The sequence below is a fragment of the Lepidothrix coronata genome, unplaced genomic scaffold (assembly GCF_001604755.1).
Source record: "Lepidothrix coronata isolate B3197 unplaced genomic scaffold, Lepidothrix_coronata-1.0 Scaffold13, whole genome shotgun sequence".
NCBI lineage: Eukaryota > Metazoa > Chordata > Aves > Passeriformes > Pipridae > Lepidothrix > Lepidothrix coronata.
Genome location: NW_016690193.1, coordinates 3303909 through 3326085, shown reverse-complemented (window position 1 = coordinate 3326085; position 22177 = coordinate 3303909). Strand labels below are relative to the sequence as shown.

General features: G+C 41.6%; 1 protein-coding gene across 1 annotated transcript in view; it reads left to right on the top strand.

The window, feature by feature from the left end:
- Positions 1 to 21096, top strand: part of GATB (glutamyl-tRNA amidotransferase subunit B) — a 43286-nt gene extending 22190 nt beyond the window's left edge. The window contains exons 6-13 of the mRNA XM_017805967.1: positions 1832 to 1945; positions 2987 to 3071; positions 3435 to 3479; positions 5416 to 5605; positions 12152 to 12285; positions 12684 to 12762; positions 18213 to 18347; positions 20643 to 21096. Of these exons, the coding sequence (XP_017661456.1) occupies positions 1832 to 1945; positions 2987 to 3071; positions 3435 to 3479; positions 5416 to 5605; positions 12152 to 12285; positions 12684 to 12762; positions 18213 to 18347; positions 20643 to 20795 (935 nt within the window). The 3' untranslated portion in view covers positions 20796 to 21096. The remainder of the gene's footprint in view (positions 1 to 1831; positions 1946 to 2986; positions 3072 to 3434; positions 3480 to 5415; positions 5606 to 12151; positions 12286 to 12683; positions 12763 to 18212; positions 18348 to 20642) is intronic.
- Positions 21097 to 22177: the final 1081 nt, after the last annotated feature.

The following is a 22177-nucleotide window of genomic DNA, read 5'->3' as shown; positions in this document are numbered from 1 at the left end:
TATTAAGCAGACAGTTTGCATGCTTCTTCAAGGGCCTTTGTGGGCATAAATATATACCATGATTTATAACTATTGAATTTGGCCCTGAGATTGCCATTGGAAATTGCTCGATGATACCTTTTATCACAGAGAGATTTCTGACTTTATAGGAGTATTGGAAATATTTTTCTTCCAGGATAGATGGCTTTAAAAGTATTTGGATTTTTTTTTCAAGTTGAAGGTTTTAGGGTCTTTCTGCTGTGGTTTTCCCTCATTGTAATTACTTTTTTTCAAATAAAGGCTTTACATCCTCATAATTTACCTTCATTCTACTTGCATGTACAGGGAAGACAAGTGCCCAGTTTTATCAGTTTTTACTTCATTAAAAACAAGCAGATGAAAAGATTATTTCATTGCAAAGTGAAAGGAAAATAAGCTGGGCTTAAAGGAAAAAAAAGATTTTTTTTTAAGAACATTTGCAGCTTGGCTCTCCTTTTGCTTATGCCTGATTAACTTTATTGTCTACAATACATCCAATATACAATCAAATATATTGTCTGCATACATCCAAGTAGAAACAGGTTGTGTCTCAAAATAAAACAAGGGCAGGACAAGACTGCTCCTCTTTTGGAACAAGTACTTGTTTCACCCCAAAAAGGGAGCACATGCACAACACTTCTCTTGAGAGAGATGTTGGGTCATTCCAACACCTTTGTTCTTCATTTGCATGTCTGGTAAGACTCTATGAAGACAGAGGAAATTAGTGTGCCATCTCCAGCCTGCTCTTACAAATTGTACCCAGGCCTCTCTAGTCAGTTTAAATCCGTTGACTGGAATGGATTCTGAAGACATAGCTGTCTTCACAGGTTTAACTGAGCTATTTTGCACTCTCATTAATAATGCTACTGTATCTACATAGTAGGTGTTTGTTTCTTTTTATCTGTATTTGAAATAAAAAAATAAATTAAAAAAAACCACAGGAAAAGGCTACAGGTGTGTAATGTGGGAAAAATAATGTTTCTTAACATTCCAGAACGTAATACAACCTCCACTGTTTGTTTATTCACAGCAGTTGATAACTGTGGCAAGCCTTTTCTTCTCAGAAGGGATGTTGTTAGAGGGGCAATACTTAGAAAGATAAAATTACAAGTTAGTTGTGGTTGAGTCACTAAAGATCTCTAAGGACATTAGTCCATTTTGGACTAAAACTGCAGGATGCTTTTATATAAAACTTTTTATTCAGTTTCAGCTTTTGGCAGCCAGGGGCATTTTGGGGGGTAAGATTGCAGTTTCTTGAAGGAGAAGGAGAAAATTACCAAAAAATCCACTGCTTCTCACATTTTGTCCTTGAGCTGTAAATTTCCAAGAACACCTTAGTAAATCTGTTCAACGTAACCTTAAGTTCTTGTGTACCATGCCAGGATAGTATATATCCATCAAATTGTAATTCTAAAAGGTATTTTTGTGCTGCTTTGAGAGGAATGGAAGCTCACAATCCACCACTTTGCTTGTCTAATTCTGCCCTTTATTTAAGAGCTGTGATTCAGAAGCTCTTTTCACTGTATGGCTTAGAGGATCTGTGCTGCACTGCACCATGCAGTTTTCTGAGAGGATTTATGAACCATGATTTTAAAAAAAATTCAAAAAAAGCACAAGCATTATTCTCAGAAATATTTTGAATTATTCAAGGCAATGCCTTGAAGTAGAATCAGAAGCAGAAAGCTATGATGAAATGGTTGTTGCTCCTTTTTGAACATAGAGAAGTCTGCTATTAATACTTTGCACATAACATGCAGTTTTTAACGCCAGTGTACCGGGCAGACGGTCCTGTTGATGAAATTTCCTTTTACAGAGGGTCAGCTGAGAGTGGATGCCAATGTTTCTGTGCATCACCCCGGAGAGCCTTATGGAGTGAGGACTGAAGTGAAGAATATCAATAGCATACGATTTCTGGCAAAAGCAGTAGGTAAATGGTGGTTGCTTAATTACAAGAGCGTTGTAGATATTTTATGAGGTCTGAGATGAAATACGTCAGCTCCTGAATGCAGGAATTTGCTTTAAATGCCCTGACTGGCTTCACCTGTGAGTCTGTTCCGTGCACCTTGCCCGTGGGTACAGGAGTCCCATTTAAGCTTAGGCTGTGCCTGAGCTGCCACATCATAGGTGTGCCAGTTTTCTGTCCTGTCTTCTAAAGAACCTTGGACCTATTTTGTAGTCCCATTCCCAGTCCTGTATCAGGACTTAACTCCTGCTGCTTTTGACTGAACTCCCTGAATGGACCCTGGAGTCGACTCACCCCCTCACCTTGACTGAGACTGTCAGTGGCCCTGTGTTAGTAGGACACACCCCTGCCCACACTGTTCAGACTGGGACTGGGACTGTATCACACCGTGAGGGCACTGCCTGGGCTCTGGTCACTCTTGACTCCTGGTTTATCCCTCTTTATGGAGCAGCCCCACTCTTGCTGCTCCCTGATAGAACAGACCTTAGTATAGGGTACTCTGGAAATAGCAACCATGTTAGTGTGCAGGTTTTGTGGAGGTAAACTCTCTTCCTAGCATGTTTAGTACCGATATATGGTAACAGTGGTTTCGTGTCCTCCAATGGAGAGAATTGTTTTCCACCGAGGATGGTACATGATGTGTGTGAAGTTCAGATGCAGCTTGGCTATGAGCAAGAAAAGATGTTTGTTACATCTCCAAAAGAAAACTGAACTGAGTGACTGCAAGGTCACTAGGAACGTATGGCTTGGCTGCAAAGCCTGGGAGAAAATGGTTTCCATTTAAAGGAAATTAAAGAAGATGAGGAAAACACACAAAGAAAGAAACAGTGCTGGAGAGAGACAGTGACTGATAATTCTGCCTATAACTACTGCTGTTGATTTCATTGAGGTTAAAACAACAAACTGTTTCATTATTGTGTAGCAGTGAAAAATGAATTAGTGGAGTGCATGAAAGCTATTAGTGTAGTCTAACAAGCTTACTCTTTTTTCTTTTTTTACTGTCAGACTATGAAATACAGAGGCAAATTGAAGAACTTGAAAATGGGGGAACAATTCTGAATGAAACAAGAGCCTTTGATTCCAAGCTTGGGTGAGTTTTTATTTTGGAGGAACATGGGAATAGCCACTTTAGAGTGCCCCAGATACTTAGTGACATGATCAGGAGACGTAATACAGTATTGCTCAGCTTTTGTTTTCTAAAGGTAATGTTCACAAGCATAGTCTCCTCGCAGGTAGTAATTTAAAGCTGAGGCTTTTTCACAGCAGATTGTGTGCTGCATTACAGCAGTGTCTGTGTGACAGTGACTGCCCTCTTCAATGACTTGCACACATTCTTTGAAGTAGTTTTAAGAGGCTCTCCTGATCTTCATGAGGCAGAGTTTTTGTTTTGTGTTTTTGCCATAAAACTAATTCTGTGGTACCTCTTACCACACTTGTTTTCTTTTTATTTTAGGTGCACGGTACCAATGAGAGACAAAGAAGGAAAACAGGATTATCGGTATTTTTTTAAATAAAGTTAACATTTCATGAACTGAGAATTCATTAAATTTCTTAAGTGTAGTCATGGTAATAAGGATATGTAAAGTTAGTCAGTATAGTAAGCATGTATTGGAAGTTTACATTCCACTGGAAGGGGCAGAGACCTATCAAAGTAAGTGCTAGTCTGAGCAGTCCAGATCTAGAACTGTGTCTCATCTCTGGTAAAACCCCTAGACCTTTCCCAAAGACTAAGTTGGAGTACTTGAGCTCAAAGTAGGTAAATTGAAGGTTTACTTTGTGGACAGTACAAGTATTCTTAAGAATGCCTGACATAAAACATAAGAATATTCTGAGTTCAGCATTGCTCCCGCTTTAAGTAAATACTGAGGGAAATAAATGGTTTTCAGATGGCAGGCCCTGTCTCTCCATACTTACATTCTGTGATCATAGATCAAAATCGCTGCTTGAAAGTCCTGCTATTGGAAGGTGTCAGCATTCATAAGCAGATTTCTACCTTGAAGATCTTTGTAGATATAATGACGATGTTACCTTGCTAAGTACTTTGCCTTCCACGAGTGTGAGATGGCAGCCATCAAGCCATAAACAGTCACCTAAGAGGGATTTAGCCGTAAGGCGAGGGGGCAAGGCATGAGTCCTGTTGGAAAGCAGTGCTGCTGGGAACAAGTGCTGAGGCAACACTGCAAGGCAGCAGCACACCTGCTTAGGGTCATCTTGGTGTTCATCCTCCTAGTAGTTCCCTAGCTTTGCATCACAGAGATGGTCTTCCTGTTACTCCCAGAGTTCACTTCCCACATGGGGAGTTGTAGTTCTGCAGGAGAACTTTCAAAGCCTCTTAGCTTTGGCATCTCTGTGTTCCTGTTAGATCCACGTATATTGTACCACTAGTCTTGCTACAGCAGAGCAATGGCTTTGAAGACATCCCACAAACTTTGATTTTAAATCTGCTTTTTAAATGGTGTTTTTGTAGAAATGCAGCAGTAATGATTTTGTGAATTCCTTGTTATGGTAGGGGCTGGTATGAGGCTTATTTAAAAAGACTAATTTGAATAAATGCAAAAGAAAATTCATTAAAACCTAGGCAAAACTGATGAGCCTAAGATATTTCAAATAAAGACCATAAAACTTATTACTAGTGCTAATGTTATGATCAGTATTAAACTGTAAACTGTGTTTTTCAGGGGTTTTTATGTAACTTACTGCTGCACATTATACATTAAACTTAAATCTATGTTTAGGCAGATTTAAAATAGAAAATATTATAGTAAATGTAGAGGGTGCCCAATGCCCTTTATTCAGATGGTTTTGAACCTCTCATTTGATCATGTAAGTGTGAAGTTTCTCCTTCAAATGCAGTTATCTGAGTAGTTTGAATTGGCCTTCTCTTTAAGGGAGCCTTTTGTTCTGTGATGGCACTCTGCTGAGCACAGTGACTTTGCTTTTAGCACAGCATGAGGTTTCATCAGGAGTTTTGAAGTTTGTCTGGAAAAGGTTACAACCTGCCCAGATCACTCCTGGCAGTTGGTTGTCAATCTGAGTTCTTCCTGCCAGTCCACTCCCATTTTTGTCCAGGTCCACAATTAATACTGGATGCCAAAAGGAGTGTCTTATTTCTATATCTATTATTAGTGGTTTTATTGGCGTTTTTTATTATTTTGGGTGCAGAAGAGTTTTAATTACCCCTTTTCTATTATGAACTCTTTGACAATTGATGGCAAATACTCAAAGAAAGAAAACAGACACTTTGCAGCAGTTCAGGGTCTATTCCCTTTCTACTTACCAGTGATATACCAAGTCATGAATTTTTAATATTTTGTTTAGTTGAAAGAGTGATACAACTTTCAGGAAAGTATAAACTTGTGATGTAAATTTTATTCCTTGTTGTTTAGCTTCTGAGTGAAAATAATTATAAGGGAGTTTTTCTTCATTTTTACTAGGTTCATGCCAGAGCCAAACCTTCCTCCATTGATTCTGTACGATGCAAAATCTTTGCCAGCTAATATGAACCACCAGCAAGTGATAAATATTGATTGGATTCATGAGAGACTTCCTGACCTTCCCAGTGTGAAGAGGGAAAAGCTTGTTGAACAGTATGGGATTCTTCCTGAACACAGCTTTGCCTTATTGGTAGGTCTATTGATCAAGTGCTGAAAGAAGCTTAGAAACTTCAAAGTTGCACAGTTCTTGAAAAGATTTACAAATGTCGTATTAACCAGCTGTCAGCCCTCGTGGATGTTTTTATTTGGAAGTATGTCTGATGCGTACTTTGTACCAAGGAGCCATGTACATAGAATGGTGGAGAAATTAAAGCAGACACCACGAGCCTAGAAGTGTTTCTCACGCAAAGTGCAGTCAAATAACTATTATTTAATATTGATCTTGACTGTCTACACATCGACGCACCCGTGACTGACTGCAACAAATGTACAACTTCTGGTTACAGACCCTTGGCTGCAAGTGCCTTCTCCTCGTCTTTGGGCCTGGTACAAGGCTGGGCACATTGACCATATGTAACGAATACAAACCAAAATCCAAAATCTAAATCTTCCAGCTTCACAGGCCCATTGATCTGCCGTTCAGCTTTATTTATTCTTTCTTTCTTTATTCTTTGGGAAATACACCAGATGGTTGCACGGCATCAACTTTGACCTCACAGTGCAGTTTACCAAGGGTAGGTTCAGAAGAGGGGATGAGAAGGAAAAGGATGTGGCAAATACAGTTATAAAGACAGAAGTGACAGCAAAATCTCATAACCTCCAAAATTATTCTAAAGGATTTTGAGGTTCTTAAATACAAACTGTGACATCTCTCTTTGCCAGTGATAACTCTGGGGAGGGGGCTAGTATACTCACCAAAGATTAGACACTTCACATAGCCAGCTAAACTAGGAGAGTGTCCTGCTTTGGTTACCTCTATGATTAGTGGAGACAGAAGAAAAAGGACTTTTTCAGAGTGAGATTCAGAGCAGAACCATAAGTACTTTAAATTGTCCTTTGGAGGAGTTCCTTTCCTTTGACTGTAAATGGAGGGAGAGCAGTGCACATATAACTCCCTCATATCCCTTCTTTGTGTGTCTGTAATTTAACACACTTGTACAGAAGCTGATTCTACAGAAAGAAAATGGTTCTTTATTCTGAAGGAAGCTGTTAAGAAAACTGCCTTTGTGGTGCTGTGCCATTTTAGTGAGTTGCAGATGTTTCACTGTTTGGTGGGCAGGTGAGTCATAAGTCTTATCAGAGTCATGAGACTGCAGTGATAGTATCGAGAGGTGTTAGTAGTTCTTACCTTTCTATTTCATTGTATAAGCTGTAAAATGTGATTTTGCAGCCAGTATTCCTGTTCATGTATGCATTTTTTCATGTCAGCATATTTCTCACATATTAAAATAGAAATAGGGGTAGACAAGATAGATAGGTCCTGCACCTTTTTTTTCTGATTTCTTCTTCTTCTTCCCCTCTGTGGTGAGTTGACCTGTGCCAGCTGCTAAGCACCACAACTGCTTGCTCATTTTCCCTGCCAGTTGGACAGGGAAGAGAGTAGGAAAAGCAAAAGTGAGAAGACTCATTATCTGAGATAAAGACACTTCGGTGAGGGAACAGGTAAGGGAAAAACCCAAAAGTGATGCAAATGCAATCACTTGCCACATCCCACAAATGTACTGATGGACAGCCAGTCTGCAGCCAATAACACTGATTACCTCCCCCAGTATCCCCTTCCCTCAGTTTTCCTTGTTGAGCAGGGCATTACATGGCATGGAATATAACCTTGGTCATTTTGGGTTAGCAGGCTAGACTGTGTCCGTGCCTAACTTTGTGCCCATCCTTGGTCTACTCGCTGTGGGGAACGGAATGGAAAAAGAAAGTACTGCTCAGCAGTAGCCAAAACACCAGTGTGTTGTCAGCACTGCATTAGTCACAAATCCAAAACGCAGCACTGTCTGTAGAAAATAAACTCCATCCCAACTGGGCCCAGTACACCCACTGCTTTCACTTGGCATCAACCCACTTTTTGTGGGTTTCAGTTTGCTGGTGTGGATGGCTTCTGCTGTGTGGCTTCTGTCATCTCTCTCAACTAGCCCTATATATTTGCCTCATCCTGCCCTTTCTTTCAGCTGTTCTCTGAAATCCATTATTGCCTTTGCTTTTTCCCTTTTATCTTTTTTTTCCTTTCTGCAACGTGTAAGACAATTAATGAGCTCCAAGCTGAAATTTGGGATTCAGCTTGTAATAAGATAATGCATCCATTTGAATGCATGAAGTGAACGCGTTCTTCATTGCGGGTCTCCTTTTATTGTGCATTAGAGTGTCAGCACGTATCCTCTCCATAAAAGTTGCTTGCCTGTTCACTGGGAGACTAGTTAACCTTATTCATGGGAAAGCGGTGTGTGCGTTGCTGCGTTCAGCTTGCATCAGAAGTTGCAGGAGATTGCTGATAGGGCCAGATGCACAAATCTAATGAGCATCCGTTCAGGTTAGAGCGCCCAGGAGTGCTCATTAAATAAATGGCTGTTGTGGAGGGATGGCTCTAAAATGCAAAGTCTGTTCTGCACCAACTTGTTAGAGAAAGCCTTATGCGCCAAAGTTACAGTAAAACAACACCCTCCAACAAACTCCAGCGTGCAGGTTGGCTTCCGAGCTTGCTTCCTGAGCTTTCTTCTCGGACACAGTAGCTTCCTGTACATACTGTGGTGTTGACAAACTGAGACTCCTCCTTTGCCTAATTACACGGTGGAAGGAGTAGCCTATTAATATCTTTATATCTGAAATGTCTTAAGTGTAAGCTGCTAAATTTTTGAGAGTTTCGTATAAATTGCAAAAATAAATGATGTTTCTGATTTTTCTTCATGCAGAGCTATTCTTATTCATAAGGATACAATTCTTTGAGCCATGTACACTCCATAGTATTTGGGTGCTCAATTTCTGCATGCAAGTTCTGCTTTGCTGTGTAAACTGGTAAGCTGGCAAATACATCAGTCAAGAAGGATCTTTGACAACTTTGCCAGTTATGGTATTATAACATTTTTGTCTTGCTTCTTATTGAGTAAAAAATAACATATATTTGCATAGACATTACTGTATTAATGTGACATTTTGTTTTCTAAATGCATGCTGAGGTCCAAACAGAAAATAGATCAGTTGTCACAGTACAGCATGAGAAAAAACCAGTATGATCACTTTCTTTCTCATGTGAATTCCAAGTCTTCCTGTGCATTTACCACTCCTCTGCTCACACAGAATTGACTGTTCTGCTTGGGCTAGTTGCTTTGGTGGAACAATTACATTGGGACTCCTTCAAACAGTCAGAAGTGGGCTGCTGTAGCAGTTGGTTTTGACCATTTTGTTTTGTGACATGCCATTCTCATACATGTTGGCATGCAGGTGAACTTATGCTTATTTTTAGAATTTAAATCATTTTATAAGAAGCTTTAGGAAAAAGTTTGAACTTTCTTTAACTGCTCTGCTTATCTGCTACATGTTCTGGTTTGCCTTTTTTTACCCCTGACAATCTTGCACATTTTTGCAGCAGTTATTACCTCACAGTTGTTTATTGTTGGAACTGTGATGGTGAAAATGGGAATAACAAAGCAACAAATGACATTTTATTTGTGAACATTGAGGTAGTTTTCTTTTTCAGTTCTTTGGGAAACACTACTGATCTTTAAAAGCATAAGTTTGCATTACAGTCCCAGTGTCCCCAAAGATTGTACCCATGGTATTTGGTAAAATAAAGTATTATTTCAGACTGTTTAAAAGGTGTCTGAAATCACTCCACCCACTAGGGGTTTTGACATCTCAGTGCTATGAAATGATCATTTTAAACCATGTTTAAAAAGAAATTTGCATCTGGTTGAAATACTGGTATGTCAGATTTCATGCCAGTGAGACTGTAATGAATAAGTTACAGCATATTTGGTGTGTAACAGGAGCACTGAGGGGGCCTGGATCACATACATGGTGCTGCTTTTCCAGATTTCTGGTTTTCTTTCTATGAAGATTAAAATAGAGTATTCAGAATTAAGAGAGATCAGGCAGTTAGCGCTCCTGTAATCCAGCATGTTAGAGTGTGCTGCAGTGGTTTTCAGAGCAGATCTACTGCAAGGGACAGGGGTGTGTATGTGTTGGTAGTTGGAGTGAATTTGGCATGAAGAAAGTTGACCAAAATATAAAATTAAAGTTAAGTTCACATAGTACAGTATCTAGAAATGGAAGCTAATCAAGTTATGCCTACATTTTTTCTAATATGACAAGAAAATAAGGAAAATGTTTCATTTCTGTCAGTCATTCTGATGTTTTGACATTCTGCCTTATTCATTTCAGTCTAACACTGCTGGGTTTTCCTACTCCTTGGCTATAGAAAATGACAAGTCACTTTAAAAAACCTAAAACAAAATGCAAGGGAATTTTGGGAAATGTGTCTGGTTTTGTGTGTGCAAGTAGTGAGTATGGGGTTCCTAGACCTGGTAGCATATGTAAGTCTGCCTCTCTTGAGTTTTTCTGGGCTTTTCTGTGCTTGCTGCCTGGAAAACATCTGATTAAAATGCGGAGACTGGGTATGTTTGTCCTCAGTTTTCAAAGGTCTGGCAGCAGGGTCAGAGCTGTAACTCCAGCCAGGCTTTAGGTATCCAGAAATCTGAATGTGCCCACTTGTAGGGATCCGCTCTCTAGCCTGTACATGATGGAAGTGTTGGACATGCTGCATCTGAGCTCTGTAGCTGCATTCAGACATGTGGCAGCCGCAGACATTGTTTGCCTGTGCATAATGTTGGAGCTAGAGTTGCTCTGCCTGGAGTGTTTGTAAAGCCTTCTGCAGCATGTGTAAAGAAACCAGCATTTATACTGGCTAACTTTTTCCTATCTAAATTGGACAGGTGTTTCTGTGTAAGGGAACCCACTGTTTAAATAATCAGTGTTTGTTAGTGCTATTCAATCCTGAGGTGAATTAGAAAGAGTACAGTACTTGGCAATGCATCATTCTAGTAATTCCACTTAACACACTCACAGTTTTTAATCAAGTTTACTGTACTTTGATAATTCCTTTACTTTTTTTTTTTAAAGCCAAATTTGTTCCTCTAGTCTGTTTAGCCTTAGTTTTGCATAATTTGATTACAAAGTAACTGCTAGTTAAATTAGTAAGAGCACTGGAGAAGAGAATTACATCTGTATGTCTTATATAGATATAGGTTTACCTTGGTTCACAAAAGACCTCAGTGGTTTCCTAAGCTGAGAACTTAGTTTCTTTCCTCATGGTCTCAAGGTAAAGGGGGTGGGTCTGATTTTTGTCACACCAGTTTTACAGCATATCAGACATTAATCTAAGTACATTTTGTTCTGTTTCAGAGAACAGAGAGCAGTAGTTTGCAGTCTTCTCAAAAGCCATACATCATTACCAACGAAAAATGTGGTATCCAGAGCTGTTGGAAGTTTGTGTTGTGAAAGTTTGGAGAGGGAAAGTCTAAAATTCTGTATTGCTATGGGAATAAATGGCCTTTAAAAACAAGGGCATATGAGACTGATGGGATGTGTGTGGATGGAGAACTCAGGCTTTGGTTTAGTGTGTACCCTGCACTCTTTTTGCTCATAACCGTTCCAAGATCTGGCTGCAGTCAGTATGTGCTTGGGAAATGTTTTTGCTGTGATGACTGTACTTAGAATAGCTCCTTGGCTGTCTCTAAACTGTTACCTCTCAACTTCTTGAGAGCTGGCTTGTCCTCCTGTGTGTTTATGCCACACACTGTAGAAGGCCAGTGGTATGCTGGATTTGGATTTCTCCTTGAAAAGGTAGGAGCTGCCACTTCATACTTCTTCAGCCTTCAGTAAACCTAATGAGTTCTGTGCTGCAGTTAAAGATCCATCAATAGCTTGATGACAAACACCACAGCATTCAACAGACTGTGCAGTATCTGCTCTTCTAAAAACAATCTCGGATTTCACTTAGGCTATAAATTGAATCCCCTACTGTCATATCTTCTGAGCATTTAAGGGTGCTGTGGAAAAGCTTACATAGCTTCTCTGAAAAAAAAAATGGTAGAATAAAACCCTGCTTTTTACAGTATGACCTTTCCATATCATTGAAGGGTAAGCTACACTTACTCCTTCCATCCAAAACAAATAGAAGTGATTGCAACATCAAGAGTGAAGTATCTGTAGACAGTTTCAGGAAAAATCTGTTTGTGGTAAAAGGTAGCATGACAGCATGTGAGAAGGCAGCATTGTATTTTCTAGCATTATACATACTTAAAACACGGGAGAAGATGAGAAAGGTTCTCCCCAAGTGCTGATTTTAGGGAGGTGTTAAGAGAAAAGTGATCACTCATTTGTTGGAAGTTCCACTAAAGCAGACAGGCTGACAGATAAGCTCTATGTATCTGTTCTAGGCATAAGATAGTTCGTTTGCTGTTATGTTAATAAAATTACTGCAAAGTTTTGTGCCTTTGCAGTGAATTCACAACTGAAGTTTACTTTAGGATTGAGCATTTATACGCCGAGTGTAATTGTATAAGTAGTTGTAACCTGTAACCTGTGTCACCTGCTCTAGGTGACCTTGCCCTGGCAGAGGGGTTGGACTGGATGATCTCCAAAGGTCCCTTCCAACCCTAACGATTCTGTGATTCTCTGATTCTGTAATCATGTTTGCACTCTGGTATCTCTCATGCATTTAACTTTTCTTAAACAGAATGAAGATGGATTAGCAGAATTCTATGAAAATGTGGTGAAACAGACCCGAATGAAGCCAAAGAGAGTGATCGGCTGGGTTCTGAATAACCTTCTCAGTTACTTGAAACAACATTCCCTTACAGTAAAGGAAAGGTCAGTCTTTGTGATTCATACACTGGTGAAACAAGAGTGATCCTTTTCTCAAGTTCCATGAATAATACCATGTCACTCCTTTGCCCACTGCTGCTTTAGTTGTTACCTGTGAAGTTTGTTACACCAGGCAATGCTGCGCAGGCCTTGGCACTGTCATCCTGGATGGAGTCAAACAAGTATGTTGCAGAGAAGAGGACCATGTAGTTAAGAGTTGTAATCAGTCTTCAGTCTTTAGAATATGATGATGGTAAGGCATAGTAGGCTATCTCAAATACCAAACTTGAACATAGAGTAACATGAGGAAAAATACCAACCTGTATGATTTTTAGGCAAGCAACAGTAGCATAGATATATGACATCACCTTATTCTCTGAGGTAACTTCTCCCTTTCTCCCTAGCCCAGTCAGTTCTTTTCTCCTGGCCGACCTTTTGAACCTTCTAGAAAAAAAAGAAATTTCTTCTACAGCAGCAAAGCAAGTAAGTACCTTTTTGATTTTACTGTACTCTGAATCTGTGGCTGCTTACTCCAGTAGTGCAGCAATTCTATAATTAATGTGTACCAGTACAGTGGTTGCTTCAGAAGGAAATTGTTTAGTGGTGATGAAAGATAAATTTTGTATCTATAATATAATAGATGCAAATGCCTTGTATGTGTTTATAATCTTACAGATACGTTGCATATTCAGTGTTAGAAGGGGATAGAAGCCAAATAGTAGACTTAAACAGTGTGAACTGAAGTCAATTAAATAAATCCTCCTTCTGAACAGAGCAGACACTAGATCTCAGTTTCACAGTTCGAGTCAGACCTGAGTGAAAGGTCAGTGGGAGCTAATCCATGGCTTGCAGCTAAGCTGAGAGTACCACTTACTACGTACTAAGGGACAGTAAGGTTCCCAAGCATTAGCAGGTGGAAAAGGATATAATTCACCTGAGTGTAGTCACAAAAAGAGTTCTTCTTTGGTGTACCCCTGGGTCAGAAGTGGGAGAGGTCTGGCCTTTCTTTTATCCTTGCCTCTTTGAGCAAGTGCTGTTACGAACCTCTCACACAAGTAAAGATGGTACAGCTCGTTTTTTTTAAAATATCGTGTTGCTTAGGACAGTCTGAAAAATCAGCTCTTGATGATTTATGTCTAAAATTGTGAACTGGTTTTGATGGACACAGTGACTGCTGTGTCTATAGTAAAACTTTGGGGGTTTTTATGATGAGGAATAATTAATCATTCAACTTAAATTATTGCCAGCTCATTTATGTGGAATACATTGTCTTTTCAGACTAATTATTATACTCTAGATAAGTGCAATAGGGACCTGTTTGTGTGTTTATCAGTGAAACTATTAATTAAGACATTTAACTTACCTTAACTGCTTTCAAACTTTTAACGCCCTGAAATATATGGAGCAGGTTTCCATTTATCTAACACGTATCCATTAAATCCAAGTACAACGTCGGAATAGTATTGAAGTCAGTTCAGGGTTTTTTGCATTGTTATAAACCAAGTGTAACTGTTGCAAACATGGCTCTTTACCCTACTTGGAGACTTTTAAAATTTCTGGTTTGTTTTCTTTTTTTGGAGATGCTTGTAGTTCTTAATTAAGTTGGTCTCTTTGTTGGTCTGTTTCTGTGGATAGCCAGCTGCATAAGACAGGTGTCATAAATAGGGATATAAGTGCCTGGCTTCAGGCATGTGTGTTTAGAAATTTTGTATTGGAAAAGTAAAAGCTTGAAAAAGGAGATAAAGTATTAATAGGAAAAGCATTGGAATGCAGAGCAGTTCTGTGCCTGAGGGGTTGTGGCACACCCATCAGTTTGGTGTCTGCATTTGAAAGGGAAGCTTCAGAACTCCAGTCCTAAGTCTTTTCCTTGTGGAGGTAGGGATAGGGTACTAATGCTCTTCTGTGGAAGTTTTCTGCCTTGTGATATATTTGTGTGCCAGCATTTCTGACAGGTTATGAAATGTCAAGAATTTCAGAGATGCATTTCTTGTTTAATTACCAACTCCTTGTAATGTGTGTGTTGTCCTCGGTGCTCTGAAATTGGACACAGAGAAATCACAGCACTGTTTGCCATCACCCAGTGATGATGCTATCAGACTGCAGAAACCTTGCCACATTTAGAAAAGTATTTTGGTTGCCTGGATGTCAGAAGAGTAACAAATGTTTATAACAATTCTCAGCAGTAGGCAGAGATGCTGGTTGGCCCGAGGGCAGAAAAGGCTATATATACACACCAGCAGATGAATTGCAGTACTTGGGGAGGGGGAGCATGATGTGCAGTGGCAGACACAGATCCAACAGGAGAAGATGGAAGGGTTGGATGGGGTGAGTGCACAGACATGTGTACACATACGTGCTCGCTGCGGGAAGCTGTTAAAGGCTTAAATTTTTTAAAAGGTTTTGTGTTCGGTCTCTGCTGTGTAAGGCAGTTAAACACAGGCAGATAAAAGCTGTGAGCACTGACTGTAGACACAGAGCACTGTATGGTGGGATGCACGTGCCAAGCAAAGGGCACTGTGTGCTCACATAATTACCATGTTGGTAATTACACAGCTCACGCCCAACTTGCCATCAGATACAGTGTCCTACTCCAGAGGTCTCTGAAGCAGTTCCAGGCTGGTGTGCCTGTGGAAAGGCAAGAGCAGCTTCCAGGTCTGTGGGTGTGCAGGTATGTGGGGGGAGCATGTCCTGGATCGGGGCAGCTGTGGCCCACCACAGAGGCACCATTTTGAAGCCCACAGTGGGAGGTGTTAGTACTGCTCACCCAGGGCTGAAACCAGTCCAATGGGAAGTGTCTCTGAGATGGGGCCTCACTCCTTATTTGCCTGGATGGCAGCAAGTGCATCTCTGGCATGACAGACCTGCCTTTGAGTTATGGCATTGGGGGAAGAGGCTGGTTCCTGGGCCAGGGAAGCAGAAACTTTCCTCTGCTGCCCAGAGCCATGCTGCAGCAACTCCGTGTGGGCACCCTTGTCATGAGTTCACTGGGGATCAATGCCCCAGTAGGCCATGGAACAGAGCAGAGCCCAGGTTTTGCTGGCTTCTGCAGTTGCATAGGTCACCCACATAGGAATAACTTCAAAAGACCCACTGGGCACTCCTGCTTTAAAGTAGATGGCAAAGAAATGAGTACAGTACACAAACCTAAACTGAACCATCTGCTTTGACAATTACGGCTATACCATCTGGAGGACTGGACCCAGCCTGCCCCTCGCTTCTGTGAGAGGCTGAGGGACAACTGCCAGACATCAAGGCTTCCGTCACTGGAAATGAGAGATGCCCACAGGACTGACTCGAGTGGTGCTGCCTGCTGCTTCCTCCCACCTTTGGCAGCAAATCACTGCAGATAGGGTTTCCAGTTGGAGCATTCCTAGGCACAGCAGTCAGCTGGCACGTTCACCAGTTGCAAAATGTTTGATATGATGCCCATGGCAGCCAGACATGTAAGTCCTGATTAATTCATCTTGACCAATGCTGCTGTGCCTGCATGGGTAGAAACTGCAGAACATTATTAAAATCTAATCATGCTCAGGTAAGAATCAATAGTAGAAACTGTTGAGTTTTCAGTAATGGAAATGAGACCTGAAATTCACATTTTGGCTCTGGAGACTTCATAATTTGATCCTCCTGTGCTGGTGCAGGCAGTTTGAGTAAATGAGTTGAAATCATTTTTTTAAACTGCTTTCTTTAGCTTCATGCTCCTTGCCAAGTGGAGAGACACATTTTTAAAAAGTGCATCTTTGACAGGTCTTGGCCACATATCTTTCTGCTTTCCTACGTACCTGTAAACAAGCAAGGGCCTTGATAACATTGTTGCTCTACTAGCTAAGTGGAGATGCTTTTTACCAAATGGAGTAGTACACATGATGCAGCTGTCACACAGGGAAAATCTGGTGCCTTCAAGGTCTTTAATGGCCAAGCTTTTCTCAGTGCCAGGAAATACTGGCATAGGCATAACAGGGAATCAGAGCTGGATCTCTGACTGTCGAGCTGTCCTGCCCCTGCTCTAAGTCAGCCTGATGTATGAGTTGCTCCTGGATAACTCTGCCATGGTCGGCTGTGTAGATTTTGTTTGTTGCAGATTTCCCCCTCCTGCAGCCCATGGCATCCTAAAAATCCCATCTGCCTTTTTCCAGGAGACTGAAAGGGTTTATTCACTGTCCACTCCTGATTTGTGCAGCACTTACACTCTCCGGGGTGTTTGCTATGGGCTGTGCTGTGCAATGAGGACAGGGCTCACTCTGAGGATGATGTACAGTATGGGTGCATTGGGAGGCCTAGAGGACAGAAGACTTCCTGCCTAGTCCCTCGAGGAAGAAGCAGAAGGGCTGCCTGGGGTAGCAATGGAGAGCCACAAAAAAAATAAAAGCAAGAGGCTCGGACAGGCTGAATCTCTGTTGGATGTAGTGTATTTCTTTCTAGGAGTATTGCAGGTAGCACTGGCATGATGACTTCCAAGTACTGCACTACAAGGAAGATCTTGTAGAAGACATCATATACAGCACTGATTTATTCAGTATAAACATCCGAAAGCTTTACTTACAGCAGTTGTAACTCTGGCTGCTTATCAGTAACTTCAGTATCGTGATCTGCCTTTAACCCTCTTAACAGGGAAAAATTAAGATGGAGCTTCCACAATGCAGCAGCATATCATTACCCTGTCACAAGGTCTCCAGAAGAGTGATAAGATCCCATAAAAAGCTTTGGGGTACTGCTGGCAAACAAATCACCTCTTGCAGGAATTGTATCAATGCATGGTTCTTAAATACATGTTGTGGCTACAGAATTCTTTAACTGAAAGTCTTTTGTACCAGAAAATTTGTCAAGCTGAAGAAAATTGCTGGGGTAGTTAAGATACCAACCCACATGCTTCTTTTTTCCCAAGTTCTCTTGCTGCCCTGCGAATTATTTAACATTCAATTTGAATGCTCCTCCCAGACTCTTCTTCATCCTACAGTGAATATTTAATGCTGAAATTTTGACATGGCATCCATTTCCATATTGGGACACAGCAATGGCACTTCAGCTCAGGATGGAGCTCAAGGAGCTGTTTTAATAAAGGAGATTTTCTTACTCTCCTCCCACAGCCCTGAAATAAGAGCAAAGGGAATACAGAAAATGACTACCCAAGGAAATTGTTTTTTTATAAATGTTCTCTCCTCTCAAGTGTATTCCAGGGCAATAGCCCTGCTGCAGTGTAGGAAAACACACTAGCATTAACAAGTGATTATTCCACAGACCTGGGTTTGCCCAGCAGTCCGGTACTTGGAGATGATGCATAGGTGGGCTGGAACTGCTGCATTCATTCTGCTTGGCACCATTTTTCTTCTGCTTTGTCATATGTATCCTCATTACAGCTTGCTGGTGAGGCCTGGTAATGGGATGAGTTACCTGCGATTGGACTTGGTACAATAGTCAGCTAATCGTCATTCTCGGGTAGAGCCATTGCTCATGGAGGTGCATTTCCTGACTGCTCTCAGGCAGTTCATGTGAATAATGTGAGATGAGCACGAGTGCTGCTGGAGGAGCAGCCTTGCAGTCCATGCCTGTCTCTGCTGGGGTGGCCCCTCTCCGTGCAGCGAGGCACACGGGGCTGTGCTCAGCAAACATCTTTAGAGATGTACTGGCACTGGCAGCAGCAGGCAGGTCCCAGGACCGTGGGAGGCTGCAGAGCACCAGGGGTGAACCATTAACCTGTACTCGTGCAGTAAGTGATGATTCTTTGTCTTATTACAGGATGCAGAAAAGGAGGGGGAGAGTACAAGGGCTCTTTCAGAGAAGCACAGGATTAAATCTTGGGTTTATTCTCGTTTAGACAATCTGCTCTTGCTTTAACTAAAATCTAGCTTCTTGGATCAGTAACTGAAATACTGCATGTAAACAACATTGGTAAGTCAAGGCACTGACCTTTGCTGCTTTATTGTGATTTTCAGGTGCTTGCAGAATTGTGGAAGGGAGAAGGGAAGACTCCTCTTGAAATTGTTAAAGAACAGAAACTTCAACTGTTACAGGATCAAAAAGAGCTCGAACAGATCTGCCAGGCAGTGATTGATAGACAAGAAAATGAGGTGATTATGATGGTGCTAGGAACCTTCTGCACTGTGGCAGTCTGTGGCACTGAAAGGGCGTTAAAATGGCCTCTCTCTTTTTTCCCTTTTGATGGCATTTGAGCTCTAGAGCCAGAGCAGTAAAGCTGCTGCCAAGATATTATCAGGCTTTTCTTCTCCTTTCTTATTTTACTAAGTGGATTTTTTGAAATTGAAGCTTGCACAAAATGATCAGCAGAAGAAATTATCAGTCTGGCTAATGTGCTAAGTCATTCTGAAAGACCTTAAAACTTTAATGTAGGAAAGCAAAACTACAGGGCCCTGTCCCTCTCCGGCTGTACTGCCATTAACCTGACCCTGCCACCTGACAAAAAACTCTTGATTTTTGTGTCATCTGTTGTGATATTGGGGCAACACTGCTAAACTGTTCTGAAGCTGGAGACTGAAGTTACCTGCCAGCAAGGCATATATTAGTTACGGAATTAGAGAATGCATCAGAAACTGGCAATGCAAAAATTTTACTTGCATCTGACTCTTCGCCATGTCCCTGTCCCCATGCACTGCCAAAGAGACAAGTCTAGCTCGCTGTCCTGCCTGACAGTGGCTGTGGGGTGGGGAGGAGCCAGACCCCGTGGCAGCAGCAGCGGTGGCTCCAGAGCTGCTGCCCACTCTGCTGTTCTGCTGGGCTATGGAAGCAACGTAAATGCTGCAGTAGGAAAGATGGGGGGAGGGGGAGGTTGGCTCTTCCCCATCTCCTTGGAAAGACACAGCAGCCAGTGTGGCTCATCGGTCTAACAAGGTCTGAGCTGGAAAAAAGGGAAAAAAGCCCTTGTTGCTCATGAAGGGGAGGAGTTGGAATGGATCTTGACAGAGTCTATATAATCTGCTTTATAAAAAGCAAAATGAAAACAAGTGCTTATATGTTCTCTGGAGCAAAAATGTAAAAGCAGAAGTGAATAGCTTACTTCTAATATAAACAATGTCTAGCTACATTTGCCATTTGGAAAAAAACATTAACATCTTTTGAGAACAATACCACCCACTCCAGATCTCATTGGGGGATGCTAACAGCTCTGCAAGAGCTTTTGATAAAGAAAATGAGCTTGCAGTAGGTCGGCGTGACCTCCATCAGACTGACTCATTTGCAGAGCCTGATAAAAGTGCTGCTGTATTTTCAGGCTGGTAGGAAAGCACAGGCGTGGACAGAAGGGACGTTAGGACCAACTGGGAAGTGCAGGAGCAGCAGATCCATAACCACACTCCTGTTTCAATGCATTTTGAGAGTAACTTTTTTCAGAATGAACTAATTTAAAAACAGCTGCTCAAGCCAACACTGGGCACTTTATGACAGTGCAGTATTTGGATTGCACTGCGCTCTGCCCCACATAGGTAATTACTTGCAGATCCAGAGTAATGAGTCCTTTCCATAGTGTGACATTACAAAGAAGATTTTAGACTGACAATAATTCAGATACTGTAATGAGTAGCAATATTTGCATTTGAGTTTGGTATTGGCACAGTTGGTGGTTCCTATGTTCACAACCCTTCCCTTAATATCTGCAAATATGACATCCTGTTTAGTTGGCAGCTATTGTGTTCTACTCAGTAACTCCAACAATGTAGAGATTGCCTTCCCTGCCACACAAGCAGTATGAAGGCCAGATGCTTGTCTTTCAGCAGTAGCCTCTCCTTTAGGAATGCCCAGAGGTGACATTTCTGATCCTTTTAGCTTTTAAATATGGCCCTTGCAATTTTGCAAGTGATTGTGCATCAGTCACTTGCTGTCTGATAGGCAGTTGTATTTCTGACCAGTTAATTAATTGTCATGTTGCAAAGAATTCTGTGCTTAAAGGAAGCAACACATTGTTACAAAAACACCTACATCTGTTCTTTAAGGACCTCACAAATATTATCAAATAGGCTATGATTTGATGCAAATTACTTGTTAGAATATTCAGTAAGAAGGTAGATCCTATTAGCAAGAAAAGTCCACCTTTCTTCTCTGGCTCTTTTCCAGAAAGTTGCTGTTCAAGTTGCAGACACTGTTAAAATCCAAAAGTGTTTTCTGACTCTTTCTATAAGAGGAGCTATTTTTATTAATTGTAAGGCCCTGCTTCTCTGGGGACTTGCTGTTCTCTCATGGGAGCAGAGCAGGAGCTTATTGCAAAGCTGAAGGCAGTTTTTATAAATAACACCTTAGCCCAAAATGTAATGTTCTCTCACAACGGTCCAAAAGACAAAAATATTCATACCCTGTCTGGGAATGAGTGAAGATGTTCAGTATTCCTGTAACATTGTTGCTTTTTTTTCTTTAAGGTTATGGCGATAAAGGCAGGAAATTTAAAAGTTTTAAATAAGTTAATTGGCTTGGTACAAAGAGAAACACAAGGACGGTCGAATCCTGTTCTGGTGAAGCAGTTATTAGAGAAGAAGCTAGAAGTAGCCACAAGAGAAAAACCACACAAGTGACTACAGAAACATGTGCTTCGTTCTGTCTGCAAATGGACTTTGGTGTCTCCTCGTGCATTGGGCTTGTTGGTTTTACTTCAAGCAGCTCGAAGTCCCAGCCTTCCCTGGATGCATCAGCCAAAGGCAGATGGGCCAAAGAAAAGCAGATGATACAGCCATTTGCATCTCTTTCACTTTGATGTGGCATTTGGAAATGTGATTTCCACACAGCCCTGGGAAGCAGGCTCCTGGGAGTGTCTGTGAGTATGCAGAAAGCTGAAGCTGTATGGGTTAGTTTTCTAATAAAGCGGGTGCAAACTCAGCTTTTCTGGCTGCCTGTTTGTGAGAAGGGAAATTCACAGATCTCAAATACTCAGTGTGGTGGTGCACACTAGTAACTCACTGTGAATTAGTGTGAGCACACTCATAACAATGATTAAAACGCCTAGAAGACCACATCTGCCTCGATGCCTAACAGAATGGAAAAAAATTTCCCTCCTATCATTCTTCCTGGTTTCTGAGGGATGGGGAAGGGATGAAATCACTAGCTGCTTAAGTGTGTGCCTGAGGCTAGTGCCACAGATAGAAGTGCCTGCATCCCAGTGTGTCAGATTGTTTGCTCTCCTCCTCCCAGCTATGTACCGAAACATCTGCTTTGTCTGCTCACAGCTCTCAGTTCTCAGGAGTGCCTGAGGGATGTGCCTGAGCCCTTCTGAGGGTCGCAATCCAGTTTGGCATCAGCAGATGTGCTTCTGCCAGCCCTGCACAACTTAGGGAGGAACAAGTAGAATCACAGACCCACAAGGATCGTGAGAATTCAGCTCCTGGCCCTGCACAGGACAGCCCCAAGAATCACACCATCTGCCTGAGAAAGTGGTGCCTTCCTCTGATGCAGTAGCTCAGTAAAAGGACCACTTGTTCCAGTGTAGTTTTTTTCTCTGCAGGCGAGAACGTGACCCTGTGTTACAAAGGCCCAGTGCCAAGGGCTGCTGTTTCCCTGGCACATGGTTTTCTGCCATCACCTGGAACTGAACTGCTTTGGGGAAGGAATGGAACATGCAGTTGGCTTACCAAAACTGAGCAGGCTTCAGCTGGGGTCCAGGGCCTGCTCCACTACTTAATCCTAAGGGGTGTGGTATGCTGGTGGGTTTTGTTTTGTTTTTTTAATACTTTCTGTTTTTCAGTTCCTAGCTTTAACTACCCACTGAAATGGACCTAGAATTAACTTCCCCATCCCAACCCACTTTAGCTGATCAAACCATTAACAGGAAATGCAACTAGAGGAAGGCTGTCTAATTTATATCTAGTAGGGAGAGAAGTCCCATTTAGTACCCAGGGTTTGAAGTTCTTAAATCCCTCCTGGAGACTGCTAAGCTGTACTTTTTAAAGATCACATTTACCTC